This window comes from Alligator mississippiensis, chromosome 1 (assembly GCF_030867095.1).
Source record: "Alligator mississippiensis isolate rAllMis1 chromosome 1, rAllMis1, whole genome shotgun sequence".
NCBI classification, from domain to species: Eukaryota; Metazoa; Chordata; order Crocodylia; family Alligatoridae; genus Alligator; species Alligator mississippiensis.
The window spans coordinates 124,039,399-124,056,387 of record NC_081824.1 but is presented as its reverse complement, the minus strand read 5'-3'; the positions used below and the strand labels follow the sequence as shown (position 1 = coordinate 124,056,387).

Here is a 16,989-nt window from a genome sequence, read left to right as displayed (position 1 = left end):
GTGACGCTATGGAAAATGAGTATTGAAAATAGCATATGACTTAGGATCTTATGGTAACCGCAGTTTGCTGAAAAACTGAAACTGTTCCAACAGCAAAGAATTTTTTTAGCCCACCTACATGCACTGCCTTAGTTAATCACTAAGGAACACAGGACACAGGCCTGCAAAGGGGTCAATAAGCCCACTTTCCTGTTGCCATAGGCAATCCTGTCATATAAGGTATTTAAAAAAAAAATCAATGAAGCTTCGCCTTAAAATTTAGGGGGTTTTTTGTCTCTGTTATTTCTAGTGGAAGGTTTTTCCAGAAGCTTGCTCATCTGTTAGTTGGAAATGTTCTTTTAATTTCTAGTCTAAAATGTATTTATAGTCATTTCTTATCCATTTCTTCTTGTTCTGACATTGCCCTTTAAATAGCTCCTCACCCTCTTTATGCATTCATAGAGAGCACTTGTATCCACTCACAGCTCCTTTTTTGCTAGGCTGAACAAGCCCAGCTCTTCTAGTCTCCTCTCATATGATAGTCTCTCCATTCCCCTAATCATTCTCATTGCATCTGTCCTGGTTTGAAGTCACCTTCCTTGAACAGAGATGACCAGAAGTGCACATTTGTGGACCGTCAGACTTATGCATCCCATGGTATTAGCAGCACTGTATGCGAGTGGCTTTCTTGAGGAGGGGAAGGAAGAGAAGAGAGGAGCAACATATGAATTAAAGCAATCCCATTAAAATGTTTTTACAATGGTTTCAAGAAAGAAATATTTCCAAAGAAATATACGCGGTATGTGGGTTGATAAGCATTCACACACTGTTTTAAAAAAAGAACGTTTTAAATCATAGATAGCATATCTACAGCATCCTTCAGGTAAGTGGCCTAGTTTTAGCGTGCCTTCTTTTATGGAACCTTTGGTATCTGACAGCGCTTCTTTCAGGTTTCTATAGTCAACTGTAGTGTTTGGATAGGCATCCCGCAGATCAGCAAGTATAAGGGATGTTAAATCTGTGTACACCCTTAACTCTGAAATCACAATGAAATAACTTAAAAAAAACCCATTGATAGCTGAAGAAGACAAGATCCTGACTCTGCAGCTGGATCTGTATAGGCGGAAGCTGAACCCACAAAGGGCCTTTCTAACGTCAATGTTGTTCTGTCACAGGGTAGCTGGCTGTTTAAAAGGACTTGGTACTATCTTCATCTGCCTCTCAGTTGGTGCTGAAAAAACAGGAATGAGATGACATCTGGAAGATCCTATGGGAGATGATAACAGTTAGAAAACGGCTCCATTTAGCTGACAGCTACAGATCATAGCTAGGTTCCTTCACTGGTTTCTGAGCAGGGGAAAAGAAGTCTGCTTGCACGTGGCTCTCAGGTGCACGGCCCGCAGCGTAACTGTTCAGAAAGGTAGCTAAGAACACAGGGGAGAAGAGAACCTTGCCAAGGCGCTCTCAAGCAGATGGCCCTCAAAGCACAGGAGAGAGCAGAGAGGCTCCTACACAAGATGCAAGTGACAAAGGGGAAGGCATAAGATTAATAGCAGGTGTTGAATAGTTTCATTTGGAATAAACAAACCCACCACTCTGTAGCAAAAGGGACTGGAAATGCATGGTTGGAGTGTATTCATTGGTGCATGAACCAGCGAGCTGGCTCACTGAAACAGACGGTCATTACAGGGACAGTAAGTGAATACAAGCTTAAGTTAAAGAAGAGATGGAGGATGGATAAACAAACTAGTGGGGCAGAAACGAGTGGTAACAATGAGCTACGATGAGGAGCTTCTGTTCGAGCTAAGAATAGAATTCTCCTTCAGAGACAAACCCACAGATCCTGTGACATCCAGTTGGAAACGACACAAATTGCTTCCTGCTCTGAGGGACATGAAAAAAAAACCCCTGACAGAACACACAGCATCGTTAAGTGGATTGGCTGTAAATGCTGAGGAACATTTCAGAAGCTTGCGCAGTTTCACAGCATCCTGAACAGTGTCTGGCTTCCTGCACTGCAATCATTTTTCTCAGCAGTAACAAATGTGGCTGGTTACCAGTAGGCAAAATGAAAGTTTGCAACCCTCATTCTCCATCAGTTGCTTGCTTAATGGGTATTTTCACTATTTCATTTCCTCCAGGCCAAGATAACAATGAAGTATGAAATTAGCTATCAGAATCCGAAAGATTCAGGTTACTGGGAGAAAAAAATGGACTGAACCAGATTAGTACAGCAAAACCAGAGATCTCTAGCTGGCTGGTAGAGCTATGTGAAGCTTTGGTCACTGATTCAATTTGGAGAAGACTCAGCCTGATTCAGCAGCCGAATCTCCAAATCTGAATCGAATCAGGAGACCCATTAATCTCTCTGAATCGAATCAGAAAATTCCAATTCAGTTCGGAGAGATTCAACAATTTGGGCATAAACACAACTTTATATATTTTTTCTACATACCTCAAGGTACCAGGTGGCTTGTGAATACTGAGATGGTGGGGCACATGGAGTGTCTGACTGGAGCCCAGGGGTGACTGGCGCGTCCCGGGTCGGGGGGGCACCTGGGGTCCCCCTGCAGCCGATTGCCAAGCCAGGGGTGGTGCAGAAGGGGGGAGTCCCCGGTGCACTCAGTGGCGGACCCCCCTGCAATCCTGTGGGAAACTCCATCTGGCCAGTGGCAACGTAGTGGGTGCACGTGCACCCCCTGACAATGCCGGTGCACACCCTGACCAGCTGTGCTTGCCACTTAAATACTGGGCGGGGGGGGGCAGGTGGGAGGCACTGGTGCCCCCCTTGCAAATGCCAGCCGATCGCTGCAGCTGCTCCCAGAAGTGGCCACAGCCACTCCTGGAAGTGGCTGCAGCGATCAGCCATCATGGGATTGGCCGGAAGGGGAACCCAGGCAGCGAGATCGGCTGCAGGGGACTCCCTTCCCAGTCAGTGGGATCAGCTGTAGGGACACCCCTCCCAGTCAGTGGGACTGGTCACAGGGGGGGCACATGCCTCCCCAACTAAGGCGGCACCAGCCACCCATGCATTTGCCCCACCATCTCAGCACTCATGAGCCACGCCTGGTACCTTGAAGCATGTAGAAAAAATCTATAAAGCTGTGTCTATGGCCGAATCGCTGATTCTCTGATTCAGAATTAAATCTTCGGATTTGGCCGAATTGAATTGGGCCAGCGATTCGAATCAGCGAACTGAATCACTGTCCCCTGAATTGGGCTGAATCCGAATCAAATACGGCCCACTTCACCACCCCTACTGGGTGGTAAGCATGCCATAAATATTCTGGGTGGTGGTAAATAAGGCCTGACAGGGATAATGCTGTGCAGCAAGGAGTAAGCATGTTGCTTCAGGGATGTTTGGGGAGGGAAGGACCATCTGTATGAGCCACAATTTTGACAGCTTTTCAATTGGCATAGTCCATGTTCTCTCTAGCAGTAGTGCAGGGGCCTGTGCATAGGAGGGATGGAGGAGTGGAACCAAACCCCCAGCCAAACTACATTTACACACTGAGATCTAATCTGAAGCCTGGAACACTAAAGTGGGCACTGACTGCTGCTAACCATACAAAGACATCTGCCCTTTCTGGGCAGCTGAATTGGGGAGGAGACCAGGTATACATAGCGGTTCTCTGTGACCTCTCCTCCATGGGAGTGCACCTACACAAAACAGCCATAATTTAGTTCTGCATTTTTTAGGAGATGTAATTTTTTTTTTCAGAAAAAAGAAACAACTCTGGAGATCACAGAGTGAATGATCTATAACAAGATAAAAAGACACGGCTTTTCTGCAAAGGCTCTGTAATCAATCACCTGTTTTATGTCAAAAGTGTCAGCAGCTCCTCATAACCCTGGTACCAGGAAGGAACTTCCTTTTGAACATCCCACTTGGATAACTGACATCACATTGTTATTCCAAATAGCAACAGATATTTTATTAAGGTGCCAAAGGAATTTTTTTAATAAAATGTGAAAAGCATCTGTGAGCTGACAAGCAGCAGATGGGTCTAAAGTTTATAGATCTGTTTATCAGCACAAAGGAAGCTCTGAGGGTTTTTTGTTTCGTACATGTTCGCTTACCTCACGTTACATCATGTTTCAGCCTATTGTTTGCCCGCTGTTTTTCTGTTTCTACCGATCCCTGTAGTATGGTTCTTCCTTTGACTTTTAATACTTTCCACGTTCCATCACTTAGTGTTGCCAGTCTTGATCTATATGGCAGATGGCTCCGATCTGAGCAAGCGGCATGTTCTAGTGATCTGAGCACAGGACAGTGAGCCAGGAATTCCCGCTTCACTGCTGATACTACCAACTCTCTCTGAGGCCTTCAGCATGTCTATTATCTTTTCCTAGTATCAGTTTTTCCTTCTGTCTTGTGGTACATGCCACATCTACCTGGTACAGATGTTGAATATTAATGTGCTGAGGCCTGATCTGGTGAGTTTTAAAAGGGCTTAAACTCTCATGGAAGTCAATAAGCCTGACTGTCTTCTTATTTAATGGGATGTAAATGAAGAATAACTTGAGTGATGTTAATCGAGTCACATTTTGCACACTGTAAGAGCTTGTCTACAGATGAGGTTGATACTGAGTACTTATTCCTGATTAACACCTTAGTATGTATGCCCTATTTCTGCATGGCTTGCCCAAGTTCAGCTGAACAGGAAAAGAGCATTCTAATAGGAGTGTCCACACATAGAGTTAATCTGAAATAGCGAGAGGTGTAGACTAGCCCATGAAATTAGAAGAGTGTGCTTACGATTTCTAAAGAGGTGGGGTTTGTATCTTGCGGGATTAGCTCTCTAATAGTTACAGGGTAACTTTTCAATTTAGAAGTGCTTGACATATCCTATGGAGTGAGTGGTAGTTAGTCATGTTAGTCTGAAGTCAGGTTCAAAAAAGCTTGTGCTTTCTAAATATATCTTATTTAGTTAGTCTATGAAAGTGCATATCAAAACCCTGCTTTCTGATATCCTATGTCACTTCACTGAAAATAGATCTGTATTTGATGCATTTTGTTACCCTCCAGTGCTTTTCACATTCTTTGAGGGGCTGGAGTGAAATGGGTCTTCCAATTACTTCTTTTCTCAGTCAGCTCTTGGGTTTGGAACTGCTGACACAGCAGATTTAGAGGGTAAGAATTTGAAGTGGACTTTGAACCTTTCCTTTCACTACATTGGTCGATTCTGCAGGATCACCCAGGTAGGATCCTGGGACAATTAAACAAAATACATTCTTTTGTTTTTCAAAGTGATCCAAAGGATATTCCAAGAACTGAAGTCAAGGTTCTATATACAGATAGCGAAAAAAACAACTGGCATTACACTTTACTGCAAAGTCAATCTGAACCCTTTTCAGTGGGTTCTCTTCTATTTATTTATTTTCATTTTCTTGAGCCTACTCCTTGTTCTAGCTGGGACGTGTTAAATAGCTATGAAAAAGTCTGCTCTTGTAATCTTACCTCACCCAGAAGCAGGAAGCACTAGACACTGCAAAAGAATTCCAGTTCTCTTTCAATTCTCAGCCACATTTTACAGACTCATGGTGTTTGCGCAGTTTGGACCTAAATTCTGAGTAACTTAGCTGAACTTCTCCTTTCAGCTGTACAAAGTTTACCGATCACTAGAAAGAGGTTGCTAGAAGATGTGGAGGAAGCTATCAAGCTTGTCAATTAGCTATGAAACAACCCTGACCTTTTGCATTTCTGCTAGTTTCCAGGAAAGTCTAGTAAAGAGTCTGAAATGTGGAAGCAATTCTCACTGAAAGCCATTGTGCATTAGCCAACACACTGAATAGAGAAAAGACAGCAATTATGGGCCAAGTCTTGAGACCCCCTTTCAGTGGTTTTTTTCTGTTAAAATCGTATTGAGAATGAGGTGGTAATAACTGCAGACTTCAAGATTTGGCCAAATAATAACAGTGTTTAGCATATATACAATGCCCTTTGTCTATATAGGAACAGGTGCATGCAAGTGATGGAGTATGTTCCAGGACTAGCTCTTTAACTTCCAGAAGCTGTTTAGGGCTAGGCACAGGTTAACTATATAGATGCCTCCAGTTAGGCATTACAATGCCTAAAAAGTAAGCGCTTTTCCCCAGGAAGGCAATCCTAATAGACAAGGTTAGATGTGCAAGCTCCCTACAGAATTAATGGAGAGACAGATGCACCTCTGGCAGGCAAACCAGAACCCTATAGCTGCTCAGTGGGGATAAGCCTAGACCTACCCAATAGGAACCCAAGGTAAAGGGATGTGTCTGAACTCTACCCATCTTTCTGTAGCTTTGACAAGCTCAGCCTGCACATGAGGCACCTCCATTCACTCAGGATCTTGTGTGTCAGGAAGGGCCAGAGTGGTGCCCGCTGGGTGTGGTGGCTGTGTTGCCTATTTTTCTGTAATAATAGTTGGCTGGTTCCAGCTCTGGTTTAAGAAACGGGAAACCTGTGTTCAAGGGCTGAGGTCATTCAAACTCATACTTTCCATCCCCCAGAAGATTGCTGTAGCTACCAGGCATTGGGCTCTTTTCTTCTGAAGCTTGGCTGCAAAAGGCAGAAGTCACTGGGCCAGAAAGAAAGCAAGCAAGAAGTCTGAGCATGCAGTCTTTTTCCAATCTCTGCTTCCAGGATTGTGTCCTTTTTGGCAATCCCTCGCAGTTTAGGATGACTGTCTTCCATGATTGTCTTATCTGTGTGTGTGAAGATGGCTGATGAGAACTATCCAGGATCAACAGACTCTACTGCAGTTGGTCACCAAAGAGCTTGAGGAATGTGCTGGAAAAGCCATTTCCATGAAAGACACCTGTGCATGACTTCTTTTATCATGGAGAAATTGCTGCACATCAGCTTCCAGACAGCTCTGACAGAACAGGACCTTGATCCAATGGCAAGGAGACCAAGACAACTGTGCATCTCATTCTGCTGCAGCCTTCATCCATCTTTGTAGCCATTGAGATTCTAACACCTTCTTCTACCTGCTCTGCCACTGAGGAATTGTAGACTATGGCTGGGGGCTGGGCAGGCTTATTATAGTGGTGAACTATACTCACCATGTCACAGCACCATCAAAGGATTTATGTGGCTTTTCAGGAGGAAAACCATTGCCATCTGCTGTTCTCACCACAACCTGGTGGTGCTGCTGCTGCTTGGTCCACAACTGCTTATTTGTCAGAGTTACCCTTGCTTATTTCACAGGTAACCTTCCCTGAAGGTCATATCACTATCTGCCACCTGTGGATGCACTGGGTAGTAGTACAGCTCTGCCCCATTATGTTAGACTGCCACTGGTTAAAAACAGAAATAACCTTAGCTTCACCCAGGTTTTTGCCCCCAGAGAGACTGCTCTCATTACTAGGCCACAGTTAGGCACCCTCTTGCTGACTGGCCTTCTAGCAAAGGTGAAGGGTGCTCCTCCTCACCTTGAGATTAATGGCATTCTTCTGGGGAGTGGAATTGCTGGTTTCATCCACCTCCAGTTAGGAATGGCCTAGAATTCCAGAATCCAAAAATTTTACTCTAGAACTATTGCAATACCCTGACCTATGTATTATCTCTATGTTTCACAGAAGGAAAACCTAAAATACACACTTGCCCAAAGCCACTGGTTTAAGGTGGTAACAGAACATAAGTTCAGTGCATAAACCCATTTCAGAATGGCTGAAACTGGTTTAAGATAAACCTGGCTGAATGTAGTATCACACTTAACTGATTTGGGTCAAACTGGTTTATGAAACTTCTGTCCCAGACTCCTTCCTGGTTCAAGTTAAATCACAGTCCCCCAGCATCCCAGCATGCTTTCCAACCCTGGGCTGTGCTGTGCTGTCTGCTTCAGCAGAGAAGGATTGGGAGGAGGGCTTCTGGCCTGAGCCACTGCAGGCATGTGACTGCATTTCCTGAATCAAAAGTAAATGTGTGTCCAGTTGCTTCTCAGTTTAATTTCTGGAATTTATTATAACCTGCAAAGACTGAACTGATTCAGCCTCAGCCTTTTTGACTGTCTGTACTTAGCCTTAGAGATTCATGCTAAAAATCATTCCTGCATTTGTATGAATGTTAGAAATTATCGTTCTGTTTCACATATCTACGTAATTGGGAGTCTTCAGATCAAACTAGGGCTCAGAATATGCATTGTTGGTATCAGTGTAGCCTGTTAACATTTTATTCTCTGGAAAACAAATTCTGAAGGGTTGGTTTATATGTTTACCTTTTTTATCCTCTTTTTTTCCTTCCAATGCTGGTATTTTTTCTGAGATGGAACCATTGTCTTCTGGGCTTTTTACTACATTTTCTTCCTGTACAACTTCTTCACCTATAGCTATAGTGTGTCCATTTGAGGTTTCAAAATTTACTGTTACATCGCCATCTAGAAGGAAAATAAAAAGCTGTTATCTAATGTTAAAGTCTGCTCAAGACCTAGTTCTCTATTTGTTGTCACTGCTCAATGTTTTTCTGGGTTTAAATTTCCACAAAAGAGAAGCACTTTGGAATGTGAATGTGGTTAGGTATAAAACAAGCGTGAAGTTTTACCCTGGATAGTGACTCAGTAAACAAAGCATTTTAGAGGTCCATATATATTATTTTCGGTGATCTCCAGATCATATGCATACAAATAATAAGGACTTCTTACCTATCTATATTTAGCTGTCACTTCCTCTATCTGCAAAGGAACATTCCCTTGCTCACACCCTCCTCCCATGCATTTTTCAGCCTTTCCTTCAGTCTTTTGGAAAATGTTATTTGCTCATGGTGACTTGACTTCCTCCCCTCTCCATTTCTACCTTTTATTACCAGACCACCTGCTTCCCACTCCACTCCACTCTCTTTATTAAAAACACAAGCAATTTTCTTCCCAGTCATTTCCAAGACTCCCTTCTCTATTACCATCCTTCTCATGTGTCTGCTGCAATTGATACAGCTGACTGCTTCCCCACTACTCAATTCTCTCTCGTTAAGATTCTGTGACTCTCCCTAGGTTGATTCTCTTCCTGCTTTTGCACTGGCGGCTTCACTGCCTCTTCTGACAGCTCCATTCCCTCCTCAGTCAGTGCCCAGGCCTTCGCCTATATCATCATGCTACAAACAGCTTCTCTTACCAACTTTATGAATCCCACCCCCCACCCAAACTTCGACCTATCCCATTGTTCAGTCTCAAGCCTCTGGTTGTCTTGGTCTAGTTATCTTGACACACAAACTCAGTGTGACAATAATTGAGCTCTACTTCTTCAAAATCCTTGTTCATTCCTGCTGATCATTCACCTTGCTGTAATATTTGAGTCCTTCTTCTCACCTCTCATTCACGCCACCATAAATCCATTAATTCCTATGCCGCTCCAGAGTGAAAAATCCTTGTCTGCACCTTTTTCATCTCTGACTTTCATGACTTCAATGTCTCCTCTTCCACTTAGCTCTCCTACCTCTTCCTTTTTTCAACCCATACAAGACGCTGTCACCAAAATGATCTCCCCCACTCACTGCCCTTCATTTTCCCAAGCTGGCTCGTCCTACCCTTCAAGGGGAATATTTTTGCCTGGACTAAATCTCTCTGCTCATCTCTTGTAACAACTCTTTCTGACCTTGGCTAACCACTGCTTTTTCATCCATCTCTTTAGTCTCCCATCTTTATTTGGCTTCTTCCCTGTTTTCTCAGACTTTGAATCTTCCACCCCGTCTTCTTTGAAAATACCCTTTAAATCATAAATGTCCACCAGGTGTACAGCAAAAACCATTCTAGAAAACAGAGAAGTGGATGCCCTTTTTTAAAGGGGAAGAAAAGATTATTTGACCTCCATACCCATTTCTTTTACTGCACTGAGCCAGCATGAATAAAAAGTAAGCAGATAATACGGTATTGTTTGACATAAGGGGGAGTTAAGGAAACTGCCAAAGAATGTCTGCTTTTAGCACATAAGGGGAGGACTTACCTTACATCTAGTTCTAACCAAGTAGGGCTATTATTAATCTACTGCATTCACCAAGCCTCACAGCAGATATTTATATTGGTTCTGAAGCAATCTTAAGGGTGCCACTGACCTGCTCCCACTCCACTAAGGGCAAAACCAGAAATGAGGCAGTTAAACTATTCTGACAGCATCCCCTGTTGCTGCTCTTCAGACTTTGTCTAGGGTATACTCAAAAGCAGCAATAGAGGGGTGACCCACGGAGCTGCTTCACTGTCTCCTTCCTGAGTTTGACGTGTGTGGAACAGGAACAGAAGCAGCTGGGTGAGGGGTACGTCACGGCAATGCTCTTGGGAGTGTTGTAGAAGCAGTATAATTGTACCCAAATGCTGTTTACAAACATCAACCAACTAAGCTGTATAGCACCACCAAAAGATGAGAAACCATTTTAAAAAATCAGTTTTATTATTGGTAAAATTGAGGTAATAAGATATTAAATGCCTTGCACAGCATGCCATGGCAAAGATCAACTTAGAACAGAGCAGTCCTGAGCATCCCACTGATAGTGATACAAACAATGTAAAGACCAGTGTCATTTGGAGATAAATTTCAGGATAAGCACTTGCAAATATAATCCAGTATTTCTTAAGACTCAAAATATGATGCTGTGGGGAGTGTAAACATTAAGATATCCATAGGCTTAATCCTAACAGTCACTCTATTGATTCACCAGGCCAGTCAAACAATTATTTTTAGCAGAAATGTATTTTTAGGAAGCTTATCAAAAACCATCCTGTAAGATTTCTATATTGTGTTGGTTCTTAGTTCCATTTGCTTTTGTCCTGACACAATCTTATTAGTCTCCATGACAAACTGAATGACTAGGTTAAATTTAGGAAATGGAAAAAATATTTTAGCTGCTACATTCTTATTAGATCTAGATTTTTAATGAAATCAACAATAGTACAAGCACTATCACTGCAACTAGCAAAAACAAATTTTTAAAAACCTTAATCAAACCAAACAAATCAATAAAAAATCCCCCACAAACCAGTATTTTAAAAACAATGTGCATGCTGGAGAAAGCCTTCTGACAGGATCAGATTTAGCATGAAGGAGCTAAGCGTGCTTTGCACATGCTTATTAAAGCACCTGGCTCTGTTTGCCAAGTACTGAACCTAATTGCCTTTTTCAACAAAGGGTGTTTCCTCTGAGCTCATTATGTCTTTCAAACTCTATCTGAGCGCAGCATGTGTGATGGTGGTGGTGTTTGGGTGATTTTACACCTGGTACGTTTCAGTATTTGAAACACAAGATGCTGGTTTGCTCTCTTTGGTTTACAACTGTGACATTTAAATGGTGAATGGCAGGGCCCCAAACTCTTTAGCTTCTCATCTGTAATTGCTCATGTCATCTTCCTGCAATGACAGATTCAAATCCCATGCAAGTCTCTGATACCAAAAAAATAATAATCTTTAGCATTTTTCATCTGCAGATCTCAACCTGCTTTATTAAGATGGAATAAAACACTATTATCCCGATTTTACAGATGGCATGGAAAGATTTACTAGCTTGTCCCAAAATCATATAGCCAATCAACATCAAAACTGGGTGGGAATAGTTCAAGCTGACTGATTCCAGCTCTGGGACTGTGTCAACTGGCTCCAACTGCCCCCCCCCCCAGCTTTGCCTGAAGTGTTCCTCCTGATTGAACCCTTTGTCACTATTCATACAACATGAAACCACACTAAGGGTGCTTCTAACTATGTAAACATAGTTGTGCTTCTACTACTTGTCCCTAGGGAACACCCCTGTAAGCACTGTGTACTCTGGCACCTAGCAAGTTGCCCCAGATGAGGCAGGGGAGGCTGGGGCCAGCACCAGCACCAGCACCATTTGTTGTTTTTTTTTACACCAGGATCTCTTCAGTGTCAAAGAAAGCCACAACACTGCAAATTAGTAGTTGGTGAACATGCACATGTGGTTTGTGGTGGCGAAGGCAGGTCTGTGGCGCTGCAAACCGCATGTGCATACTCATCTGAACGTACCCTATGATGTTAGTAATATCCACGGTTAGGGCAAAAGAGCTAAATTCTAGGTTATTTACAATCACCTGGCTCAGGCATTTCCTTCAGCACTCCTCTTCTTATCAGCTCTTCTCTGCTTTGTCTGGTTGAAATTTTCCTTTCCAATACTACCAGAAAAAGAGAAAAAAAAGCAAATACACTTAAGAATCCATCCATTCTCTTCTGACAGGACTTATAAATAATGCAGGAAAAGTTAAAAAAAGGATTAACTCCCTCACCCAAGAAACTGTCTGCATATTCCTTGATTTTGCTGGAAAAGAGGGCTACATTTCACCTGACCCTTGGAAATTATTCTTTAGCATTCAAGACAAAGTGAACAATATCTTCAGTGAGAACTGTTCAATGTAATCATTATGGTACAGCTTAGGCTATACTACAGCTTTAGGTAAAAGCTTTATTATAAAAGAGGAGAAACATCGTCATTCAAACCAGCTGATTGTTGGAGTAAAAAACCCCCACTAAGTCATATTTATAGGTGTTAAAATAAGTCACTGCACAGAATAGATTAAATGCATTTTCCATGGGGAAAAAAACATTAATTATCTTTGTAGTAGTTTAAGCATATAAAGCTAGCAAAATACAGCCAACAAACAAGCAACACATACACCCAACAAAATAAAAAAACATCCAACCAACAAACAAGGAAATAAAAACTCAAATGGAGCTTAGGGTAAGATTGTAGGGTTTGCCTATGGTGTTTTGCTAGCTTGAAGTACAACTCAAGAACTGGCCCTAACCCAGCTTTCCTTACATGTTTTATTAGCAGCAATTTAGATTTAAAAATTAATTATTGCAATTCTAGGAATATAATCCTCTTCTCAGCTGTTATGCTCTTTGCTTCCCTTTTCCTTTTTGCTTTTCATGAGCAGTAAAACTAGACTGGCCAATATTATTTTCTCCTTGCAAGACATGATCATTGGCATTCTTTGCCTTGACTTCAGCAGGCACTGGATCATCCCATAATTAGTTTTGCTTTCCAAATTGCAAGATGATGACAATATTTTCCCCAGTGCCACTGGGTAATGCTGAATTGCAACTTGTTTTGAATTTAAAATCAAACCATGAGGGGAAGGGAAGGGAGGGGAGGGGAGGGGAAGAGCTGTTCCTTGCCGGTTCCTTACACACTGTAGACACACAGGGAAGTTGCAGTGGTGATCCCTCTCCTCAGCTCCCAGGGTTTCTCATTCCAGCGTGAGAAGTTGGCCTGGGCTTTGCCACACTGCTCCACCCTCTTGGCTCCTAGGCACTGGGCACAGAGAAGAGAGAGCAGTGCCACAAGCCCCCTGACTACTCCTCACACTGGGACTCCAGTGTGAAGAACAGGCAGAGGCTTCGCCCTGCTGCTTTAGTCCCTCTGGGAATGGGAGGGCTGGAGCACCTGTTGCTCCCTACTCTTTCCCCAGATTGGCATCACCCTGGTTTCAGGAAAGTGCACGAAGCAGGGGAGAAGGGGCGATTGCATTTGTATTGTTCTGTCTTCTGGACTCAATTCTACTAGTGGAAATTTTCACTGCTAGAAATGAATGCTTGTATGTGGTCAACGGTAACACATTCAAGTGACTTCAGTAAGGCCAGAGTTTCAACAGTGAGACAGGAAGCATTCATTCTGGGAGTGTCTGTGTGAATTCAGGATACCATGTGTTATTCTGACGCTGCAAACCATACTCACCTTAGTAAGCCTTGCTCATGCAAGAAATCCCACAAGCTATCACATTTTTGGTCTAATGCAAAATAAGTTTTTTAGATCTCTACCTTTCCTTAGGAAGTAGTTTTTTCTTGCAAAAGGAATACTTAGTGCCATTCAGTAGTTGTGATCTCCAGCAGTCTTAGAAACCCCATTCTGTCATTTAAAAGGTAATTTGAGATTCTGGATACCTTCCAATGCTGAGGTTTGATCTTTTCAAGAGGAATCTCAGAGGATACTGATTTAGTTTTGAGTTTTTATCTGACCTAATCAGAACTAAAAGTGGCTCCCAACTCCCTACTCTCACTGTGGAGCCTTGAAGTGCCATTTATTCCATGCCAAGATGTAAACCAATACCTTCTTTTCCTTTACAGCAACAGGCAGAAAAAGCTGGAGATGATGACTCTGAATATTTATTTTTATTTTATTTTGAAAACCCTTTATGCAGGAAGTACACAACTGGGCATGCATTTTATTAGATACAGCATGGAAAATATGTTGCTTAAGGGAAAAATTCCAGCCATCGTTCCCACATCAGTACAAATATTTCCATATCTAGTCCTCCATCTTTGCAAGTGTTTGCACGATGTGATGTCTATGTAGGTCTATCAGTTCTTACCCCATACAATCATGTGAAAGTTTTGTAATAGAACTACACAGTACAGCCCTGCCAAGTTCTAACAAGGCTCTCTTTCAAAGGGTTTATCCAAAATCCAGCAAAATGAGTTATAAGACTCTCTGACGTTCAACACTCTGTCTTGCTATTGACAGGAAAACTCTTTCCCTGTAAACATTTTTATCAGGGTACTCTATTCATTATGTCCTCTGGAGACTAAGCTATAAGATATGATGACAATTGTTTTGCAAGCGGTTTTAGGCTAGGAGCTAGTCTCCTCATACATATGCACTTTAGCCTGAAACGCTGGTAAATCTCTGTTCCCAGATGCATGAAGAGGATTCCCTCCAGGCTTTCAGGTTTATTTACAATCCCCACTTCCTTTTCCAAGTTGCTGGTTAACTGGAGAGGCAACAAAGGCTGCCACCAGAAAACATCTGCTGGTCCTGGATCTATCTCCTTGGTAGGTAAAAGGGATTAAGATTTCTTTCCAGAAACCAACCTGTGATATCCAAGTGGGTTTTCAGTTCAAACTCCACCCAGACAGAAAGACCCTACAGATTGCAGTCATTGTATAGTAATTACTCTACATGTTTAGCGAGTTTAGGAGCAAACCTATGCCAGTGTATAAATCTTTCCTTCTTGTTTGTGTCTTGATAATGAAAGAGTTGCCACACCATATAAAGCAGGGGTGGGCAATTATTTTGGGCAGAGGGCCGCTTACTGAGTTTTGGCAAGCCATCGAGGGCCGCATGACAGGCAGCTAGGGCAGATTAATATTAATTTTCTAAATTTTTTAGGGGCCCCGTGGGCTGGATAGAATGACCTGGCGGGCCGCATTTTGCCCAGACCTGATATAAGGGTATACCCAGTATGTCCACCCACACATAAAGGCCGTGCCTGTGTTAATGTGTCCTTGTGGGCTCCTCATTCCTTCTGTGAGAGTCCCTATGACTGCTTGGGGATTAATGCTGGTACAGCAGAATGTTGATTATCCAAAAAATCATCACCATCATTCTAGATAATCAATTTTGCTAGATAATTAATTATTTTGGGAATCTGTGCCACTCCTTATGCAGCCACAGAGTGTCCTGGAGTTGCTCAAAGAGCCATGACAGCAGGGTCCCTGCAGTGTCTGACAGCTCACCACTGAGCAGGCTATCAGAGAGCCAATCACTCACTGCACAAGTCTGGTTAGTTGATGTTCCAAATAATTCATTTTTGAATAATCAACATTCTACTGTATCTAGCGCTGAAATACGCTGAGCTGTTCTATGATTCTTTCCCAATAAACTGTGGGAAAACCTGTCTGTCCTTGTGGGGGCAGAAGGATGTTGGAGGGCACTGGAGGACTATCCGCATAGGAAAGTGTGTGGGTTATGAGCCTGATGAAAAGCTGCATCCAGGCTTTGGTCTCCAACTCAAGACAGGCTGCCTGGTCTGGGGGTGAAACACAACCAAACTGGGAAGGGAGGGTATTATGGTATGTGAGTATGGGAAGAAGGATAGAGACGTCTGTAAGAGCTTAAGCTAATTCTGAATTGAAGACACAACTTAAGATCCTGCACTCTAAGGATATTGAGCAGTATTTAGGTACAAATGGATAGCTCCATTAAGGCCCCTCGGTATTACAATGCCAAACTTTTCGGTGCCTAGCAGAATCCTGTCATGAGCTAGGCACCCAAGCTTTTTACAAAGTTGCATGGAGAGAGAGTTGAGGGAGTGCTCCACAGAAACTAGGAAGCAGGGCGTGGAGTCATATAAGCTAGCCAGGAACAAATGACAGGGAGCGTGACAGGGCCTAAGCTCTTAAGCTGCCTATACATGTGCTTGGGGGTGGGCATTTTAATTGGACAGCCAGTCCAACTAAAACGCCTCACTGTCACGTGTATTAAGCTCCTGCATGTTTAAAAATGGCCATGGGACACTTTCTCTAAACTTAATTTGATGACGTTTAGTGAAAGCACCCCCACAACCATTTTAAAATGTGCGGGAGCTTGTACACATGACGATGAGGCCACATTGGAGCATTCTAATTAAAATGTGGAACGGACTTAATTAATCAAGTCTGTTCCAATGGGTTCTAATTAGAATACGAACCAGTACATGTATAGGCTGCCCTGGGTGTCTAAAGGTAGATAAGTACCTAATGCTGGAGGGAGGTGTTTATCTCTGCTTGGGATTCACAGCTGTGTATCTTCTCCTTGAATTAAGCACCTGTGTCAGGTTATGCCCTTTCTCATGAAAAATCCCATCAAGTTATAATCAACAGAGCTGTGCTTTGGGCACTGGGGACCTGTTTTCAAAACCACATTCTCCATCCTTACAGCAAGGACCTCCCACAGGGGATTTCTGATGGAAGATATTTCAATTTCTCCTGTTACAGCTTTTCGACATTGCATAAGTAATTAACTATATCCATTGAAGCAAGGGTCATTCCCATCACCCCTTACCCCCACTAGGTGATAGAGTCATAATCTTGCCTCTTACTCCTCCCTTTTGCTCTTTACCACTAGGTGAACATCTAGGGTTTTTTTTCTTTATTTTCTTCCCTGATAGACATTTCTTAAATACTTATAGGCACAAAATTCAGAACTTCCCCAAAATTCATGGACTTTAACCAGGAGAAGATTCTGGAAATAATCTTTGTTAAGGACTTTAAAGCAAAAGGAGAAAATAAAACCATCTTTGAACAAATAATTCATTGGGTCGTGGGGATCATGATACACCTG

At 42.7% G+C, this 16,989-nt stretch overlaps 1 protein-coding gene across 4 annotated transcripts in view; it reads right to left on the bottom strand.

Annotated features, from left to right (window-relative positions):
* Positions 1-16,989, bottom strand: part of PHACTR2 (phosphatase and actin regulator 2) — a 245,001-nt gene that overhangs the window by 45,194 nt on the left and 182,818 nt on the right. For all 4 annotated transcript variants that reach the window (XM_014605548.3, XM_019488385.2, XM_019488384.2 and 1 more), the window contains exons 3-4: positions 11,984-12,064; positions 8,178-8,336 (exon numbers count right to left, since the gene is read on the bottom strand). In XM_014605548.3, the coding sequence (XP_014461034.2) occupies positions 8,178-8,336; positions 11,984-12,064 (240 nt within the window). The remainder of the gene's footprint in view (positions 1-8,177; positions 8,337-11,983; positions 12,065-16,989) is intronic.